Raw genomic sequence first — 18268 nt, 5'->3', positions numbered from 1 at the left:
ACAAGTCGCTGGGGAACCTAATTCCCACAGGACGAATTGCAGGATTCGCCATTGTGCCCATGGCCTTTTTCTTCCATACATGTAGATAAAGATTCAGGGAGAAAGAAGGCCTGGTTTTGAGAGAGACCCAGAGGGTAGTTCCAAAGTTGCTCCGTCACCATCACGTGAAGCAGGTAAACGTTTGGAGCTCATTTAGTGGTAAACATTAACATGATTAAAGCTTCTTGCAAGAGTTTTTAATGCCACGAAGTCCTAACAGCCACACAGAGAGGGGGTTTTTTACATTTTTTTAACAGCTTCTTTGAGATGTAATGGACATACCAAAAAAGCTGCAGGTGTTTAATGTAAACAATTTGATGAGTTTGGGCATATGAATACACCCATGACCATCACCATAATCAAGATAATAAACGTATCCCTCACCTCAGAAAGTTTCCTTGTGCCCCTTTGTGCTTTTGCTTTTTTGTTGTTTTTTGTTTGTTTGCTTGTTTGCTTTTTGTGATAAGAACACAATATTTGAGATCTACTCTCTTAACAAAATTTTAGGTGCACGATATCATATGGCTAATTACGGGCACTATATTGTACAGCAGATCTCTATAACTAATTCATCTTTGAGATGCATTTTTTCAATCCAGCAGATTAGAAAATGTTAAATTTTTTTATTATACCAGTGTTAGGAAGAAAAGGGAGAAATTGAAATTCCAAACATGGATTTTGTAAGGCACAGAGAGACTTTTTTTTACCTAAAAGCATAAACATAAAGGATGTTTTAAAAGAAAAACTCAACTAAAGTATGGTGAAACAAGGCATTATTAAGTAACCATCATTAACAGATAAGTATTGGAAGAAAGGTACCAACCCATAACTTGAGGTGGTTTAGCAGAGTGCTTGAGGGGGTAGGTCCTGGGGTCAAATCCCTGCATGCATATCCCCACTCTAGTTAAACTCCTGTGTCTCAGTTTCCTCCTCTGTAAAATGGGCTAAAAAGTAATTAACGACAACTAGCCCCATAGGGTAGTCTAGTGATTAAATTAGTTATTTACTACATATAAAGCACTTAGCCCAGTAATAGACCATGGTAAGCTTTCAATAAGTGTTAGCTATTAGGGAATTCCCTGGCGGTCCAGTGGTTAGGACTTGGTGCTTTTACTGCCTAGGTCGTAGGTTCAATCTCTGGTCAGGGAACTAGGATCCCACAAGCCACACAGCAAGGCCAGAAAAAAAAAAAAAAAAAAAAAAGTTAGCTATTAATACTTATTTAAATCTTTAATTTTTTTCCAACTTGTGGATGTAGTAATTTGGACTAAACTTTATGCATAGCAATTTTCATATAAAGTTCAAATGAGTTCCTAGCTATAGTGTTAATACAAAATGTACACAGCCACCATCCACTTGCCTGTCATATAAAGGCGGTGATGTTTTTCAAATCTGTTCTAAAACCTGCTGTGTTCTGCTTTTAGCCATTCACTTATTTACATCAGCTACTAAGTGAAATTAGGCAATTTTCATCTAGGAAGTCACAACCCTGTAAACTTGTAGAAAACTAAGCCTAAATTACGCAGTTTCCCGAGGGCTGATATTCATGGAACTCTGATGAACAGTGAGGAACATGCTGCCACCAGAATAAGCCAACTGCGGTATTTTCTTTTTTCCCATCTTATGCCTGAATCCAGCCCCTCAAAAAACCTGCATGTGGTGGATAGAGACTAATGGGCTGTTTCACTCATTCATTTAAAAGTTGAATCTGTCTCCATTTTAGACCTAGCTATTCCTCCAAATCTAGAGGGAAAGAGGTGAAAGGTTCAGTGACCTCATGGTGTAGTGGAGAGATAGACCAGAAATCAATTAACACAACCCAAATGTGATAAGCGTTAGAGACAAGTTATGCAATGGTCTTATGGGAACACATGGAGGGACTCGTAACTCAGCCTGGGGAGGCTTTCTGGAAGGTCTAAATCTTGACCTACCTTTTGAGGGATGAATAGAATTTAGCCAACTGGAGATTCAGGGAAGAACATGCAGTAAAGGGGAATAGTATATGCAAAGGCTCAGCAATGTTACAGTTTAGAGACTTTTGTATGGGTCATACAGAAGTCTCTAACCCAAGCCTCACTTCTCCAAGCTACGTGTGTTCTACCTCCCCGGCCAAAGCAGAGCTAACCAGAGTTGCTTTCCTGGAAGTGGGAGACTGGGATGTTACCTGAGCTTTTCAATTGATTTGGGATGATGTAAACTCATGGATAGCTGTGGACAGAAAGAAGCAGAGAAAGCTGGTGTACCTAGAAAGAGGAGTGAAATAGACCTGCTAAATGAAGTAGAGATGAAGAAGTGAGTTCCTCAAAAAGAGAGAGCCCAAGTAAGGAGCCACCTTCCTGCTCCTCCTAGTACTGGTCCCTCTTAGAATCTCATGACCCTTGGGGTCCATCAGATACCCTTGGGATCCTGTCACTAAATTCCCTTTAGGCTTCTGCCTCTTTAAGGCAGATTTCTGTTACTTACAACCAAAGAAATCTAGACTAAGGCAGCCAGTATGAGGTATTCAGGGAAATTTAAGGAATCCAGTATGGCCAAAGCAAAGGCTATACCAGATGTGGGCATGCCATATCGAGACCTGGGCCAGCAGGCAAGGCCTAACGGCAGAGGGCCTTGAGTGCCGTGCTAAAGTGTGGAAACTTCATCCCACAGGCAACAGGAGCTTTAAGCAGATGAACACTGCAATCAGATTGCTCCCTGAGTGGTATATGAATAGACCGAGAGGGGTTGAGGATCAAGGCAGGAGTCCAGTTAGGAGGTTATAGAAGGAATGGTGAGTGTCTGGGCAAAGTAATGACAGAGGGGGTGAAGATCAGGGCTTGAGTTTAAGAGATCTTTAAGGGCAAAACAACAGGACTAGGGCTTCCCTGGTGGCGCAGTGGTTGAGAGTCCGCCTGCCGATGCAGGGGACATGGGTTCATGCCCCGGTCCGGGAAGATCCCACATGACGTGGAGCGGCTGGGCCCGTGAGCCGTGGCCGCTGAGCCTGCGCATCCGGAGCCTGTGCTCCGCAACGGGAGAGGCCACAACAGTGAGAGGTCCGCGTACCGCTAAAAAAAAAAAACGAAAAAACAGGACTTGGCTGTGAATTGGATAGGGGTGGGGTAGTGAGAAGGAGGGAGTCAAAAGCATTCTTCAACCTATAACTTGGACCAACGGCTTGAAGGAAGCAGGTTTTGGAGGGAAGACGCTGGCTTTAACTTTGAATTTATGGTGAGGGTACAAGGAGGCATGTCAATGTGCATTGGAATCCAGCTCTGGAAGCCCAGGGAAAACGGGCTACAATCTCTACATTTTTGGGAGATAATTCTCACAGAGACAGCAGATCATTCAAGCCACAGGAGTAGATGATGTCATTCAGGGAAAGCAGACAATAGGGAAAGGGCAGAAAAGGGGGAGGAAGAGGATCTGGAAGAACGTCAGCATTTAAAGGACTGAAAGAGGAAAGGGGTCTTCCAAAAAGACTGAAAAGAAGGCAAAGATGCAGGAGGAAAGCAGGAGCCCAGAGAAAACAGAACTTTAAGAAGGAGGAAGTGTGTGGCGAGTGGGGAAATAACAATGATGCTCTTCTGCACTCCTCATGGGACAGAAATCTGACTCCTTTTCTCTTTTTGAGCTCTTTCTTTGTTTACACCTGTCTGTGTACATCCAGTGAGAATGCAGTGATTCAGCACCTCAGGAAAGTTCTCCAGGACGCTCTTCCCACCTGCTCCCTTGAGCCTCCCGGGCCTTGTTGCCAAGCTGGCCTTCACCCTCAGCCGATTCCAGCTCAGCCACCTGGAAGGGAACAGGGCCAGGTTATCCACGTATGTTGCTTGCACTGCCAAAGTCTCCCGGCTTTTCTCATGTTCACTCCCAGCCCCACCTCCCTAACATTCAGGCAAGAGTCCACAGGCCAGGGCTGGTCTTAACTGCAGCGCCCACTCCCACTGCCCCCAGTTCTGAGTGATGGCCTTCTGCAGACCCATGAGTTTTACTCTTGTCCCCTAGGGATGAGCTCGTTCCCTAAAGGGGCCTTGACCATTCACTCCTTTCATTTGTGCCCGGACTTATCCCAACCCCAGAGTTAGCCCAGGTCAGGATCCAGCTGAGACTCCGCTAAATGTTCCTCAGCTCCCTTCACAGGCTTAAAGCAGCCTTTGAGCAGTGAGACTCAGAGCTTAGCTGCAAAGTGGAGCAGAGAAATAGGACCATAGCTCATAGCACTGTGGGGTCAACAAGAGTTATTATAAGACGAGAGCTTGTATGTTAATGGCAATGACCTGGGAGAAGAAGAAAAAAATGGATGTTGGAAGAACATGAAGGAAGACCATTGGTCCCCTTTCCAGCTGTGTTTTCATCTCAGAACAGCCCGATGTCTTTGAAAGCAGTATATCCTATCTCTCCTATTAGCCCCTGACCCTGTGATATCATGCAGAAGCACTGCCCTTAAAGTTAGATTTGGGATTACTTGCCTGTTCCTCAACTGACACAACTCTGTAAGACTCTCTGCTCTGATAATAATGTCTGCCATTTTTCAAGGCCCTAGTCTATTCCAAGAACCTGGCTCCATTACCTTGAACCTTGACAAGCTTCTAATGCTACTGAGCCTTCAAGGAACCAGGGGTCATAGAAGTTAAGGGATTGCTCAAGACCATACAATTCAGGATAGAATAAGACCCAACCTGACTCAAAGCCCCCTGGGGCTCTCACTCCACCAGTGCTTCTCCACGTATCATGAGCAGTTGAGAACCCAGACTCTGAAAGCAGTTAATCCTTGATTTAAACTCCAATTTACCACTTATCTGCTGCTGTGTTACCTTGGACAAGGTACTTAATCTCCTTGGGCCTTATTTTCCTCATCTATAAGACAGGATAATAATAATTCCTACCGTAAGGTCTTGGTAAGCTTTCAATGAAATAATTCATGTAAAAAATGCTTTTCACCGAGCCTGGCACATCTTAGGTCTGCAGTTACCAGCAGACACATCTGTTAGTAAGAGGCTAAGCTGACGTGTTGGATTGTAGTGTGCAAGTTTGCTCATGACCCTGAAGGCTCAGAAAGAGAGGCTCTTCTGTGCAAGAGAATGATTTCAAAAACCCGTTATCTTTCTAGGCTTAATAACTGAAAGAAATGTATTCCCCTCACCAGGGGTATTTGCTGTTTTTCCAAGGGGCCTGCCAAGCGCAAAGGAATGAATTGCTGACAGTTGAGGGAGGAAGGTGCTGGAGGGTGAGTTGGGGGGGAAAGGAGGAATAAGAAAAGAGAGGGGGAAGGAGGGAGGCCTCTCTAGAAATCTTCATGTCAAGCCTGGTCAGCAGCTGCCCAGAAAGCATACACTAAGAAGTGATCTTCTATGAAGCACCTAATTACTAAGGTTCATGTTCTGAGCAAGGATAGAAGTTTCATATCAAGTTCACACCTGTAGAGGTATAGATTCTTCAGTAGAGCACCTCGTCTTAGAACTAGAAATCTAATTCAACCTCATTTCATGGAAGAGGAAACTGAGCTCAGAAAGGTTTTATGTTTGTTTGTTTTTTGTTTCTTTTTACTCCTAAAAGAGCAAATATTTATTGAGCTCCTATGTGCCAGCAGAAAGTTTAAATGAATATTCTAGGTCACACAACTACTAAGTCTTTTTTTTCTTTCTTTTATTTAATTAGAAACATTTTTTCCCAAATCTTCAGATTCAGCTTGTGGCTCACTAGAGCCCCCAGACAGATCTCTTTGTCCTGATCACCTTGACACTATAGGAAATTTCATGAACTCCTCACATATCCTCGATTCACAAGTTTCCTTGTCCCCTAAGTTTCATTTCTATAGTACCTGTCCTTATTTTAAGGGTCTGGCACAAAGATGGGTGCATAATAGGCATTTGATACATAATCAGCTAACTGGCCATTTGATTCCTATTTATGAACATATGTTTTTCTATAACATCTTGGCGAATGGGCACAGGGGACAGTGCCTGCAGAATATCATCAGGATCCCAGCTAAGGGGAGTGTACAAGGACTCTGGCAAAGTGGGGAGCCCTGCACTGTGTGGCCCTTAGGCCTTACTTGTTTAGCCTCTCTCCACCTTCAACACTCTCAAAGTTGGAGCAAAGCCAGCTCTTTTGGGAAAACAGTCTTGTTTACAACATGGGAACCAAGAGAAGTACGGATGTGGCCTCATAGGTTTCTGTTGGGCAATCCGATTTCTTCCCACGTCGGAAGTGACTGGATTTCCCCAGAAGCACCTCCCCACTTACCTTCTATATCTTACTTCTTTCACCCTGCTGATTTGAACCTGGCTAAGAGAAGGGCGTGATAATCCTGAGATACTGCAGGGTCATTCACCTCCAACACATACATACACATGCACAGGTGCATATGCAGCATATACATAGAGGCTGTGAGTTAACTAGACATTTGGTCAATGTGTCCTCCAGACTGACATTAAAATTCACTGGGAGAAAGTTTTAACTACACTTATCTTTAAGGAAAGGAAATAATGAATGGGAAGAAACTGATTGATTTTATGTGTTATTTGAATTTTTACTGATATCCTATTATGATAGTGTTCTGAGGAGCAGGGGAAGCAACAGTACACACACACACACACACACACACACACACATTGAAATGTTAGATAACATATATTTTAAATTTTTAAAATAAATATCTGAGATCGAAAGCAAAGAGGGAGGGACTTCCGAGGTGGTCCAGTAGTTAAAATTTTGCCTTCCAATGCAGGGGGTGTGGGTTAAATCCCTGGTTGGGGAGCTAAGATCCCACATGTCTTGAGGCCAAAAAACCAAAACATAAAACAGAAGCAATATTGGAACAAATTCAATAAAGATTTTAAAAAGGATCCACATCAAAAAACCTAAAAAAAAAAAAAAAAAAAGGCAAAGGGGGTTCTCTAAATGCCAGATATGAAAAGGGAACTTAGAGATGTACAGACTTAATCAAGAAGCAGGAGTTGAAGCCACAGGAACCCAGAGGATGTTAGAAATGGTTGTGCATCTCAAGGATGAGAATGCTAACACCAGTGGTCTACAGACCCTGGTACAGCAGGGAACTGGAACTGGATTCCCTGCAAAAAGCCAGGAACCAGAGAAGAGCTGACCCACCCTTGCCTGGGGATAGAAAAACATTTGCCAGCTATGAGACATGACCCCAAAGTGAGCAGCCTGCCCTAGACATGGGGGAAAGAGGGCCACCTGAGGGACAATCCAGACTTACAAGTCCTGAGTAAAAAATGGTGAGGATCCAAATATGCCCTTTGGGATGATGTGGAAACCTAGGACCAAGAAATAACAATAAAAATTACCAAAAATGCTATGAACCATATGACCCAGTAGGGCCCCAGCAAGGACAGCCATGACACTGCCCCTGTGTAGATTTCTTCATAATCCCAGACACATGCAAGACTCCCATGGGAAAAAAAAGTGCTCTTCAACAGATGATCTCATAATCGAATATTACAAAGAACTAATAAAAACTACAATCAACAGTCAGCCAACATAACAAAAAGGAGAATTCACACCTGAGGAACTAAAGTTAAAATAAGACAATCTGAATGAGACTTTAAAATAAGTATGTTTTTTAAATCCAGGGGACTTATTATATCAAAAATGGAGGACTGGAGAAATGTTTTTATATCTGCTCCCTCTCAAAAGTCCACTACAAATTACACTAAAGGGATTTTATTTAAGGCATACTCTCACACAGTACAAGAAAAAAGAGGATGTGAAGGAAAATAAAAGATAAGAGATTTTTTTAATGGAAGTCAGAAAGTAGAAGTCAAGTTGTAACTGAGTTATCAGACCAAAAGAAAAACACAGAGACAGTAAGGGAGTTAAAGAAATCTTCACAAAAACCATAATATTCAAAAAAAAAAAAAAAAACCATAATATTCTTAGAAAGATAAAAGGAAATATTACATCCATGAGGCAAAAAAGAAGTGCTATAAAAGGAAACATTAGAGAACCAAAAAAGCCTGTTGGAAATTTAAAATATGATAGTGGAAATTTTAAGTTCCAATTAAAAAGCTGAGGAATAAAGTTAAGGGTAATTTCATGGAAAGTGAAAAGATTAAGATTAAAAAAACAGGAAAAATTGAAAAAATATTAGAAAATCAACCTTGGGGGTTCAACAGTCAAATAAAAGGAATCCTGGAAAAATAGAGAATGGGAAATGTGAGAGGGAAAATATCAAAGAAATAATACAAGAAAATTTCACAGAACCTGAGTTTCCAGATTAAAAGCACTCACCAGGTGCCCAACAAAATGAATGAGAAAAGAACCCCCAGCAAGGCACATCATCATGCATTCTAATACTGAAAAGATAAAGAGAATATCCTAAAAGTTTCTAAGAGAAAATTCAGTCACATAAAATAGATTAAGAATAGAATAACATCATAAGTGTCAACAGCAACCCTACAAGCTAGAAGAGATTAAGAAAAGCCTGCAAAATGAAATTAAGAAAAGCCTGAAGGAAAATGAATTCTATCCTTGAATTCAATACTCAGCCAGAATACCAATCACATGTGAGAGTAGAATAAAGCCTTTTCTGAAAATTCAGGATTTCTAAAAAGTTATCCACTATATATCTTTTCTCAGAAAAATCCAGTAGTACAACAAAATAAAGGAGTAAACCAAAATTATGATAGTTCACATTTACATAGCACCTATGGTATCATAGGCATTCTTCTAAATGGGGTGTGTGTGTGTGTGTGTGTGTGTGTGTGTGTGTGTGGTCATTTAATTTAATCCTCATAGGAATTAGTTGAACATCATCATTATCCACATTTTACAAGGTAGTAGAGGGAGGTTAAATGATCTGCCCTCAGTCACAAAGCATGTAAGCAGCAGTAGTCTGGCTCCAGAGGCCATGCCCTTAAAGAAAGAGGAAGATTTAACACCCATTCATGAAAGGAACTTCCTCAACCTGATAAAGGGTCTCCATGAAAAATCCTTAGCTAACATGATGTCTAATAGAGAAAGACTGAATGCTTTACCCTAAGACTAGGAACAGGGCAAACTCTTACAACTTCTATTCTGCATTGTACTGGAGGACCTAGCCAGTGAAATAAGGCAAGAAAAGTAAATAAAAGGCATAAATAAAAGGAAGAAATGACTGTCTTTATTCTCAGGTGACATGATTGTGTACACAAAAAATCCAAAAGAATCTTTAAAAATAAAACTACTAGAACTAATATGTGAATTTACCAAGATCCCAGAATACAAGGTCAATATGCATAACTCAATTATATTTCTCTATAATAAGAAAAACCTGGAAATTTTTAAAAAATTAAATACCATTTATAATAGCATTTAAACAACCATAAAATACTTGGAGATAAATCTAACAAAATATGTACAAGATCTATGTACTGAAAACTACAAAACACGGCCAAGACAAAATAGAAAAGACCTAATAATTGGAGAAAGCTGCCATGCTCATGGATTGGAAGACTCAATGTTATTAAGACGTCAACTTTTTCCAAACTGATCTATAGATTCAACATAATGCAGATCAAAATCCCAGCAGGACATTTTATAGAAATTAGCAATCAGATTCTAAAATTTATCTGGAAATGTAGTTAAAGCTTTTTAGAAAAAAAAAGCAGGCATAGTAACCTGCCCAGATTGGAACAGGGGTATAAAGGGCTCTAGGCAAGGGCTCTCCAAGAAAGAAAAAAAAGTTATAGATTATCTGATGTTTATTACCTGGATTATCTGATGACTGTGAATGTATTGAGGGAGACATTTGAGAGTGATGTAATGAAAAGTACATGGACAAATCCTATCATTAATTCTAAGGAAAACAAAACTTGGACAAAAAAAGGAAGTGTAAACATTGCACCCAACTGTGAAGTGTTTTTTTATATAGTCATTTTAACTAAAACATTGAATGCTGATTTAACCAAAAAAGTGTGCTATCCATGTCCTGGAAGAAAGGAAGAGGCAGTATTTGTGTTTGCTTGGACAGGAGTAAAAGCAAGAGAGAGTGTGAGAGTGTGTTAAATCTTCACAAGCCAAGATTGAAAGTCAATAGATGATATCTAAAACTCAGAAAAAAATCTCAAGAGCTAGCAGAATAAGCACGATATTTAGAAATATGTAGACCTCTATTGAATGAAACAGCTATGTGAGTTGAAATTTCTTGTCTTTGGACTTCCCTGTGGCTCAGTGGTTAAGAATCTGCCTTCCAATGCAGGGGACACAGGTTCGATCCGTGGTCCAGGAAGATCCCACGTGCTGTGGAGCAACTAAGCCCATCATGCGCCATAACTACTGAGCGTGCGCTCTAGAGCCCACGAGACACAACTACTGAGCCCGCACGCCACATCTACTGAAGCCCACGCACCCATGCTCCTCAACAAGAGAAGCCCACTGCAATGAGAAGCTCACGCATCGCAACAAAGAGTAGCCCCTGCTCGCTGCAACTAGAGAAAGCCTGCGAGCAGCAATGAAGACCCCACACAACCAAAAATAAATAAATAAATTTATTTTACAGAAAGAAAGTTGTTATCTTTGCCTGGGGGAAGTGGGGCAGGAGGGCTGCTTCTGGTTTTCATTATAAGCTTTATAAAGCTATTTCACTTTTTTAAACAATGTAGGTGAAATACTTTGATACAAAAGAAAAACTAATTTTAGAAAGTTTGCATTAACATATTCCGCTTATTTTTATTTTTTTAATTCTTTAATTCATTTCTACCTTCAGGCTTGGAAGAAGAATCCTGAGTTTAAAAACAGAATACCAGAATAGATAAAAACAGTCGTGGTGAGGGCTCAGCTGTTAGCCACTTGTGGCTTTCTGGGTCACACCCAGAGATCTTTGGCCTCTCCAACCTCTGCATAGAAATAGCAAAGGCTGTACAGGCATACCTCCTCGTTTCACTGTGCTTCGCTTTTTTGCTCTTCACAGATACTGCGTTTTTCACAAATTGAAGGTTGGTGGCAACCCTTACCCAGGGCAAGTTTATTGGTGCCATTTTTCCAACAGCATTTGCTCACTAATGATCTTTGCTGTTACTGTTGCAAAAAGATTATGACCCACTGAAGGCTCAGATGATGGTTTGCATTTTTTAGCAATAAAGTATTTTTAATTAAGATATGTACATTTTTTAGACATAATGCGATTGTACAGTTGATAGACTACAGTATAAACATAACTTTTATATGCACTGGGAAAACAAAAAAAACAAAATTCAGGTGATTCACTTCATTTCTATATTCGCTTTATTGTGGTGGTCTGGAACCAAACTTGTAATATCTCCAAGTTATGCCTGAACTCTTCATTATTTCTTGGTTCACGGTTATCTCTTGGAATATATCTCTGGGAAGACCCTTAGACCAAAGAGGAGACGGTCGATTTATTTCATCTGCATCTATGAGTCTTTTCAGCCACTGGAAGACCCTAATTAAAATGTAAGTTGCTGGGAAAGGAGCAATCTTAAACCCCTATGGAATAAAATACAGATTATCAATTAATATTTTTGCTGGAACCACTAAGAATAGGCCACTTGATAGGGAGGCAAAGGGTGGTGAAGAGGCTGTGGTTGGTAAGAAGGGGAACAGTGTAGGGGAAAATAGTATAATTCAATGTTGTTACTTGGAGGCTGGAACATTTTAACCAAGCCCACAAAGCAAATTTTCAAAATTTAAAATCAGCAAGCATTGGGACTTCCCTGGCAGTCCAGTGGTTAAGACTCCGCACTTCCACCGCAGGAGGTGTAGGTTTCTATCCCTGGTTGGGGAACTAAGATCCTGCATACCTCATGGTGCAGCCAAATATAAAAAAAAAATTTTTAATAATTTTAAAAATCAGCAAACATTGTGCAAAACATACCGTCACATCCCAGTCCCTGTCCCCTGTATAATCCTTGTTGTTTACCCCATCCCTATCCCCAGTTCCATCCCTGACTCTCTCCCATCTCTGACCACCCCCCACTCCTCTCCTAAGGTGCACCCCACCCCTGATCCCAGCCCCATCCTGGACATGGAGCTCCTCCCCAAGGTGAACCATCTCCCTCACCTTGACCAGATGTCTAATCCTTACCCTATGTAGTGATCGGAACACCAGTTTCTGATACTTTCATATACTGTGTTACTTCAGTACCAACACCTTGGCATTCTTACAGATCTGAAATCCAAATCATTGAGCTATACCCAGAGAATTACACACTGCATTAAAAAATATAACTGAACAATGTTGCATTTGTCTGAAGAGAGTTCTGACTACATCCCTGACCTGTTTAAAACACTTCCGAGTTTGATTCCCACTTCACAGGTTACTGGTGAGGCCAAGCATCTTCTCAGATGTGTATTAGTCATTTGTATTTTCCCAGACCCGATACGGATCCTTATTTACTTACTGAAACCCCTGATGGAGTTGTCTTTAGAGCAGCAGAGGATGAAGGGAGGTGAGCACTGAGTCACACAGCAGGAGAGATGGACAGGGGATTAAGGGAAGGAGGGAGAGGAAAGGGAAGCCCCCATTGAATAGTCTTGGCACCCTTGTTTAAAGTTATATGACCAGGGACTTCTCTGGTGGCACAGTGGTTAAGAATCTGCCTGCCAATGCTGGGGACACGGGCTCGAGCCCTGGTCCAGGTAGATCCCACATACTGCAGAGCAACTAAGCCCGAGCACCACAACTACTGAGCCAGCACTCTAGAGTCCATGAGTCACAACTACCGAGCCCATGTGCCACAACTACTGAAGCCCGAGTGCCTAGAGCCCATGCTCCACAACGAGTGAAACCACTGTAGTGAGAAGCCCGCGCACCACAATGAAGAGTGGCCCCCACTCACCGCAACTAGAGAAAAGCCCACGCGCAGCAACGAAGACCAAACACAGCCAAACACATTTTTAAATAAATAAATAAAGTCATTTGACCATTTATGGTTTATTCTGGGCTCTTTATTCTCAGGTCCTTTTTATCCTTTGGCTCCACCAGCCTAAGTGTGTTGGGCACACCTTTTGCCTCATTGTCACAAAATGACTGGCTCATCTCTACACATCATATCCTATAACCGTATTCACAGGCAAGAATCAAGGATATGTATGTGTGTGTGTGTCTTTTAAATCAGGAATATATCCCAGGAGTCCCCTGGTCCCAGTAGACTTCCTCTTAAGCAAGAGTGCACGGAAGCCAGTTTGTGGAAGCATATTATTACACTATCCAGATTTGGCGAGCTCGTTGCTAAACACCACCACCCCTGAAATCGGCCATGGTAAGGGCATTTAGTTCCACCACAGAACATTAAGACTTTCCCCCGGGAAAGTGGTTTACCAGCACACTATTGCCTTTGAGTCTTATTAATCAGAACCAAATGATATGGTCACTCCTAGTTTAAGGGAGTCTTAGAAAGTGAGTATCTGTCATTTTCAGCCTCTCTCAAGGGAGGTGGACTTCGTTAGCCGGCAAGGAAAGGGAGAGTTGGGGAAGCAACCAATGGTGTTTGACACTAATGCCTCCCAATGGTGGGAACTTTTTGTAATCACTTAAAAGAATATCTTCAAAGAATGTCTGCCAGAAGACAGAGTGCTGTGGTCTCAGTGGTAGGATGGACTGAGCTCTAGCAGTTGACATGGTAATTACGATAAGAGGTGGGGGCCAGGGCTTTCGAATCCATAGCTGGGGGCCTAGTAAGGATGTGGCCTCAGCAACTTCCTGTAACCACAATGGGGGGCTGCCTGGACACAGGGCTGTGAGCCGCCAGAGGACATGCGGCTTGGGGCGGATGCTGAAGGGAAGGGAGGAGCCCTGCGTGCGGTCTCAGAGGGTAGTAGACGTGTTCCCTGAAGAAGAGCCAACGAAGGAAGGCCTGCCGTCCTTGACCAAGAACTCCTTGCTGACCAGGCCATGGATGGCCATGATCCTGAGGAGTCCGTGGCGAAACTTCTGGCCAATGAAGACATAGATGAGAGGATTGAGGCAGCTGTGGAGGAAGCCCAGGATCTCGGTGGCATCCAGGGCCCGGCCGATGTCATTGCGGCGCTCACAGGTCTCCGCGATCACCCGGACCCTCATGAGAGTGTCTGCAACCAGGACCAGGTTGTAGGGCAACCAGCAGAGCAGGAAGACGAGCACGACAGCAAAGATGACCCGCATGGCACGGTGCTTCTGCCCCATGTGGGCCGCAAAGAGCGTACGCAGGGTGAGTCCATAGCAGATGAGCATGACCAGCAGGGGCAGGAGGAAGCCAAAGGTCTGGGGCAGGACCCGCAGCACCATGCGCCACTTCGTTGTATTGGCACCCATGTCCTCGTAGCAGACTGCGCTGGCATAGGGTGGTTGATAAGCCTCACGGAAGACGATGATGGGCAGGGCCAGGATCAAGGACAGGGCCCAGATGCCTAAACATATGAACCTGACCCAGTGCCGCTTCTGGGTCAGCGTGCGTGTGGCATGGACGATGGCCAGGTAGCGGTCCACGCTGATGCAGGCCAGCAGTAGAATACCACTGTAGAAGTTGACTTCCTTCAGGAGTGAGACCACCTTGCACAGGGCTGTGCCAAAGATCCAGCCCTTTGCCTTGGAGGTGGCCCAGACAGGCAAGGTCAGGGCGAAGAGCAGGTCAGCCATGGCCAGGTTCAGCAGGTAGACATCGGTGACAGAGCGGCCCACCCGGCTGTATAAGATGACCAGCATCACCAGGGAGTTTCCCAGGAGGCTCAGCAGGAAGACCAGGGCATAGATGACGACCACGGCATACTTGTTGAGCGTCTCAGTGTCCATCTTACAGGGACTATAATGATGTCCTTCTGTGGGTGGCGTGCCAGTGAAATTTGCAAACTCATCCTCAAACAACTCCCACAAATCAGTGTAATTAAATAAATCATTCAGGATGAAAGTCATGGTTTGATCTGGTTGAAAGATTAGAAGGAAGGAAAGGTGATTTAGTAACTCAGATTCAAGTCACTCTCATCAAGTATGTGATAACAGGACTTCCCTGGTGGTGCAGTGGATAAGAATATGCCAGCCAATGCAGGGGACACGGGCTCGAGCCCTGGTCCAGGTAGATCCCACATGATGCAGAGCAACTAAGCCCGCGCACCACAACTACTGAGCCTGAGCTCTAGAGCCCATATGCCACAACTACTGATCCCACGTGCCACAACTACTGAAGCCCACACACCTAGAGCCTGAACTCTTCAAGAAGAGAAGCCACTGCAATGAGAAGCTTGCACACCACAACAAAGAGTAACCCCTGCTAACCACAACTAGAGAAAGCCCGTGCAGCAATGAAGACCCAATGCAGCCAATAAATTAAGTAAGTATGTAAGTAAGTAATTAAAAAGGACGTGAGAGTGGTTACTGGGATATCTTCTGCTTTTCTGCTAGTTTGGTAGCCGGAGATCCCTTCTTTCATCTCTATCTCTGTCTGCTTTAGAGATCAGCTTCACCGTGTTGTCAGCTTTCCATAACTCCGAGGCTTGAATGTGGGATAAGATGGACTACAGGGAAAAACCTCTGCTGTTGGTCGGCCCTACAACAGCATCGACTCTACCTATAATACTGCCTCTGTGCTCTCTTTGGCTTTCTCCATCCTCAGCCATGTCTGTGCATTCAGATGGGAGGATCAGCTTGGTCCTATACATTCATGGGAGGGCCAGAATCAGGCAAAATGGAAGGAGGCAAACCTTCCTCAGATGTCTTCAGCTGTTCAGATGTCCCTTTCTATGTTATCTCCCCTACGTGCCGTGCAGCCTGTGAGATCCCAGTTCCCTGACCAGGGATCAAACCCAGGCCCCAATAGTGAAAGCGCTGAGTCCTAACCACAGGACTGCCAGGGAATTCCCTTCCTGATTCTTGTTTAACCTTCTTAAAATCTACTGAGGGAAGAAAATGATAGCAATGGATTGCATTAAAGTGTATTTTAAAGGACTTTCCTGGCGGTCCAGTGGTTAAGACTCCATGCTTCAATCCCTGGCTGAGGAACTAAGATCCCACATGCCATGCAGCGCAGCCAAAAAAAAAAAGGGGGTATTTTAAGCCTTTTCTCTAAGGGAGCAATAAATGTTTGGGTCCTCTGTCTAAAGGAAGTGTAAGCATTTAAAAGAAGCCCCCATCTTGGTCCATGAAATCACCCCCTAAACAGCCACAGAATCGTTCAACAGTTTTCAAATATCTTTTAAAATTGTGAAACATTTGCTGAAGCAAAATCTTACCAGAAGCCCAATATGTAAAACAGATACAAGCTCATCTACTGGGGAGGGAGGTTGTGCCGCTCTCTCCAACCAGACAGCCACTATGGAGGTTCCCACAAAACCCCCAGGGCTCTTCCGAGAACAATCTGAAAACCTATAAAAAGTTACCAAGACTGGAAATAAGGATATCTGGTATCCAGTCCTCACTCTATCCTGATTCTGTCATTAATAAGTTACATGACCTTGAATGGGTCCTTTTACCTCTACAGATTTCCATTTTCTCATCCAAATTTAGGGAGGCAGAGCAAATAATCCCTGAGATGCTTCCAAGCCTGAGGTTCTATGAGTTCATTTCGATTCACACGTTTTAATATCCCTGCCAGGACTGCATTTTCATAGAAGAAAAAGTCTTAGGGCAAAGCAATAAACATCAGATTGGGGAAAGTCATCCTCTTCCCTGTAAAAAGGAGAGGTATGAAAGGAGGAGATGAGACGGCTGTGGCCCCCTTGTCACCATGTATGAGGACAGGGTTGAATACACAGTCGCAAGGGAGGAGGCAGGGAGTCAACTGAGCAGAAGTCACAGGTCCCAGACAAGTGGATGCATTTTCTAAAATACAGTCAAACCAAGTCACCCTGCCCCAAAGAAAGTCCTGGCAAACAGAGGTGGCTTCCTACCTGAGTCACTGGCCATGTGTGTCCAACTGTAAGAGCCTGGAATTCAGAGACCAGAGTGACTTAACACTGAGAGAGAACTTGATTAATAAAATGAAATAGGGAAGGCACGTCACAGCCCAGCTCCTCCCTGAGCCCTGCCCATGTCTACATTTGGAGAACAGGTTAAGTCAAGTGATCACAGGTCATCAGAGACTCCCAGCATCCACACGTCCAAGCAGGGGAACCAGGCATGAAGATGGAGTTCAGGGTCCATTATCTGAATTCTCCACTCTGTGGATGACTACTTTTACTGTCTTCCTTTTCTTGCATTTACTTCCACTTATTTCCAGGCAAGCTTCCACCTGGCCTGACATGAATAAAGGGCAAAAGACTTGACTTTGCATGGTAGAGACTTCAGAATGAATTCAAAGTAGGAGGGCCTTGTAGGAGTCCTCCACTAGGACTCGGGGGCAACCCAGTGGGAAGGATGTAGAAGATTGCACTTGACCTGTGTTTGGACAGCAAGCACACAATAATTACTTAAACTCTAGACTTCTTTGGCAAGCTTTGGTGGAGAAAGCTTGTTGGTCCATGAAATCACGCCCTAACCAGTTTTCAAATATCTTTTAAAATTGTGAAACATTTGCTGAAGCAAAATCTTTGTCGGTGGAGCTTTGGAGGGAGAACTAAACCCCCTCCACCGCCAGTCGCTCCGTGGTACAACCACTGCCAGCTCACGATCATTGATTAGAATGGCCCTGAGGCTGGGGGCCCCTCCTGGAAATCTGGCTGGACCCCAGGGAGACCATCGGAGCTGAGGCAGTCGGTGAATGGAGGAGTGGGGGTCACGTCATTCTCCCCAGTCTCAGTAATGATGGATGGCATCTCTGGGAACCTGCCTCAGCTGCTCACAGCAGCTAATGTCTGTCCCTTAGCTTTACCTCTGGTACTTTAGTCACTTCTCCATTATAACATGAAGCCTATCATTCTGTAATGATGTGTTTACAAGTCAGCCTGTCCCACTAGACCGTGGGCTGCCAGAGACCCTCTCCAATTTTCTGCCAGGAGACAGTAAGTGCTCACTCAGTGGTTGTAGAATAAATGACGTCAGTCATATCTCCTTTGATTCATGCATCGTGGATCCCCACCATGATTCAGGGTGTCTATCACTTGAAGCCACACAGTCTACATAAGGTGTGCCTGAAAACTGTGCTTCCGTACAGCCGAGCTGGTCTGCCTGTCCTTTCCAAACCATCCTCTACTCTTTAGAGTTGGTGCTAACCTATGCAAGCGTAAATCCTGCCCCTACCCTAAGTGCTGAATTTATCATGGCACTGGTACCTACAATTCTGCCACGGGCAAGCATATTTCTTAAACTAAGTCATGCTCTCCTCCCGGGTTCTCTTATCCTTTATAAGTAATAGCAGGAAGTGTAAGGAGACAATTG

The 18268-nt window shown here is 43.5% G+C and overlaps 1 protein-coding gene across 1 annotated transcript; it reads right to left on the bottom strand.

Moving 5' to 3' along the window:
* Positions 1-10496: 10496 nt before the first annotated feature.
* Positions 10497-16968, bottom strand: LOC111171817 (C-X-C chemokine receptor type 2-like). The gene is made up of 2 exons (XM_022567660.2): positions 16843-16968; positions 10497-14880 (listed from the first exon to the last, which is right to left on the bottom strand). The coding sequence occupies exons 1-2, from the start codon at positions 16856-16858 to the stop codon at positions 13790-13792; spliced, it is 1107 nt and encodes a 368-aa protein (XP_022423368.2). The 5' UTR covers positions 16859-16968; the 3' UTR covers positions 10497-13789.
* Between the last annotated feature and the right edge of the window lie 1300 nt (positions 16969-18268).

The sequence above is a fragment of the Delphinapterus leucas genome, chromosome 8 (assembly GCF_059928025.1).
Source record: "Delphinapterus leucas isolate spDelLeu-1000000601 "Yukka" chromosome 8, BTC_Dleu_Yukka2, whole genome shotgun sequence".
Lineage (NCBI taxonomy): Eukaryota > Metazoa > Chordata > Mammalia > Artiodactyla > Monodontidae > Delphinapterus > Delphinapterus leucas.
This window is presented reverse-complemented; position numbering and strand designations above follow the sequence as displayed.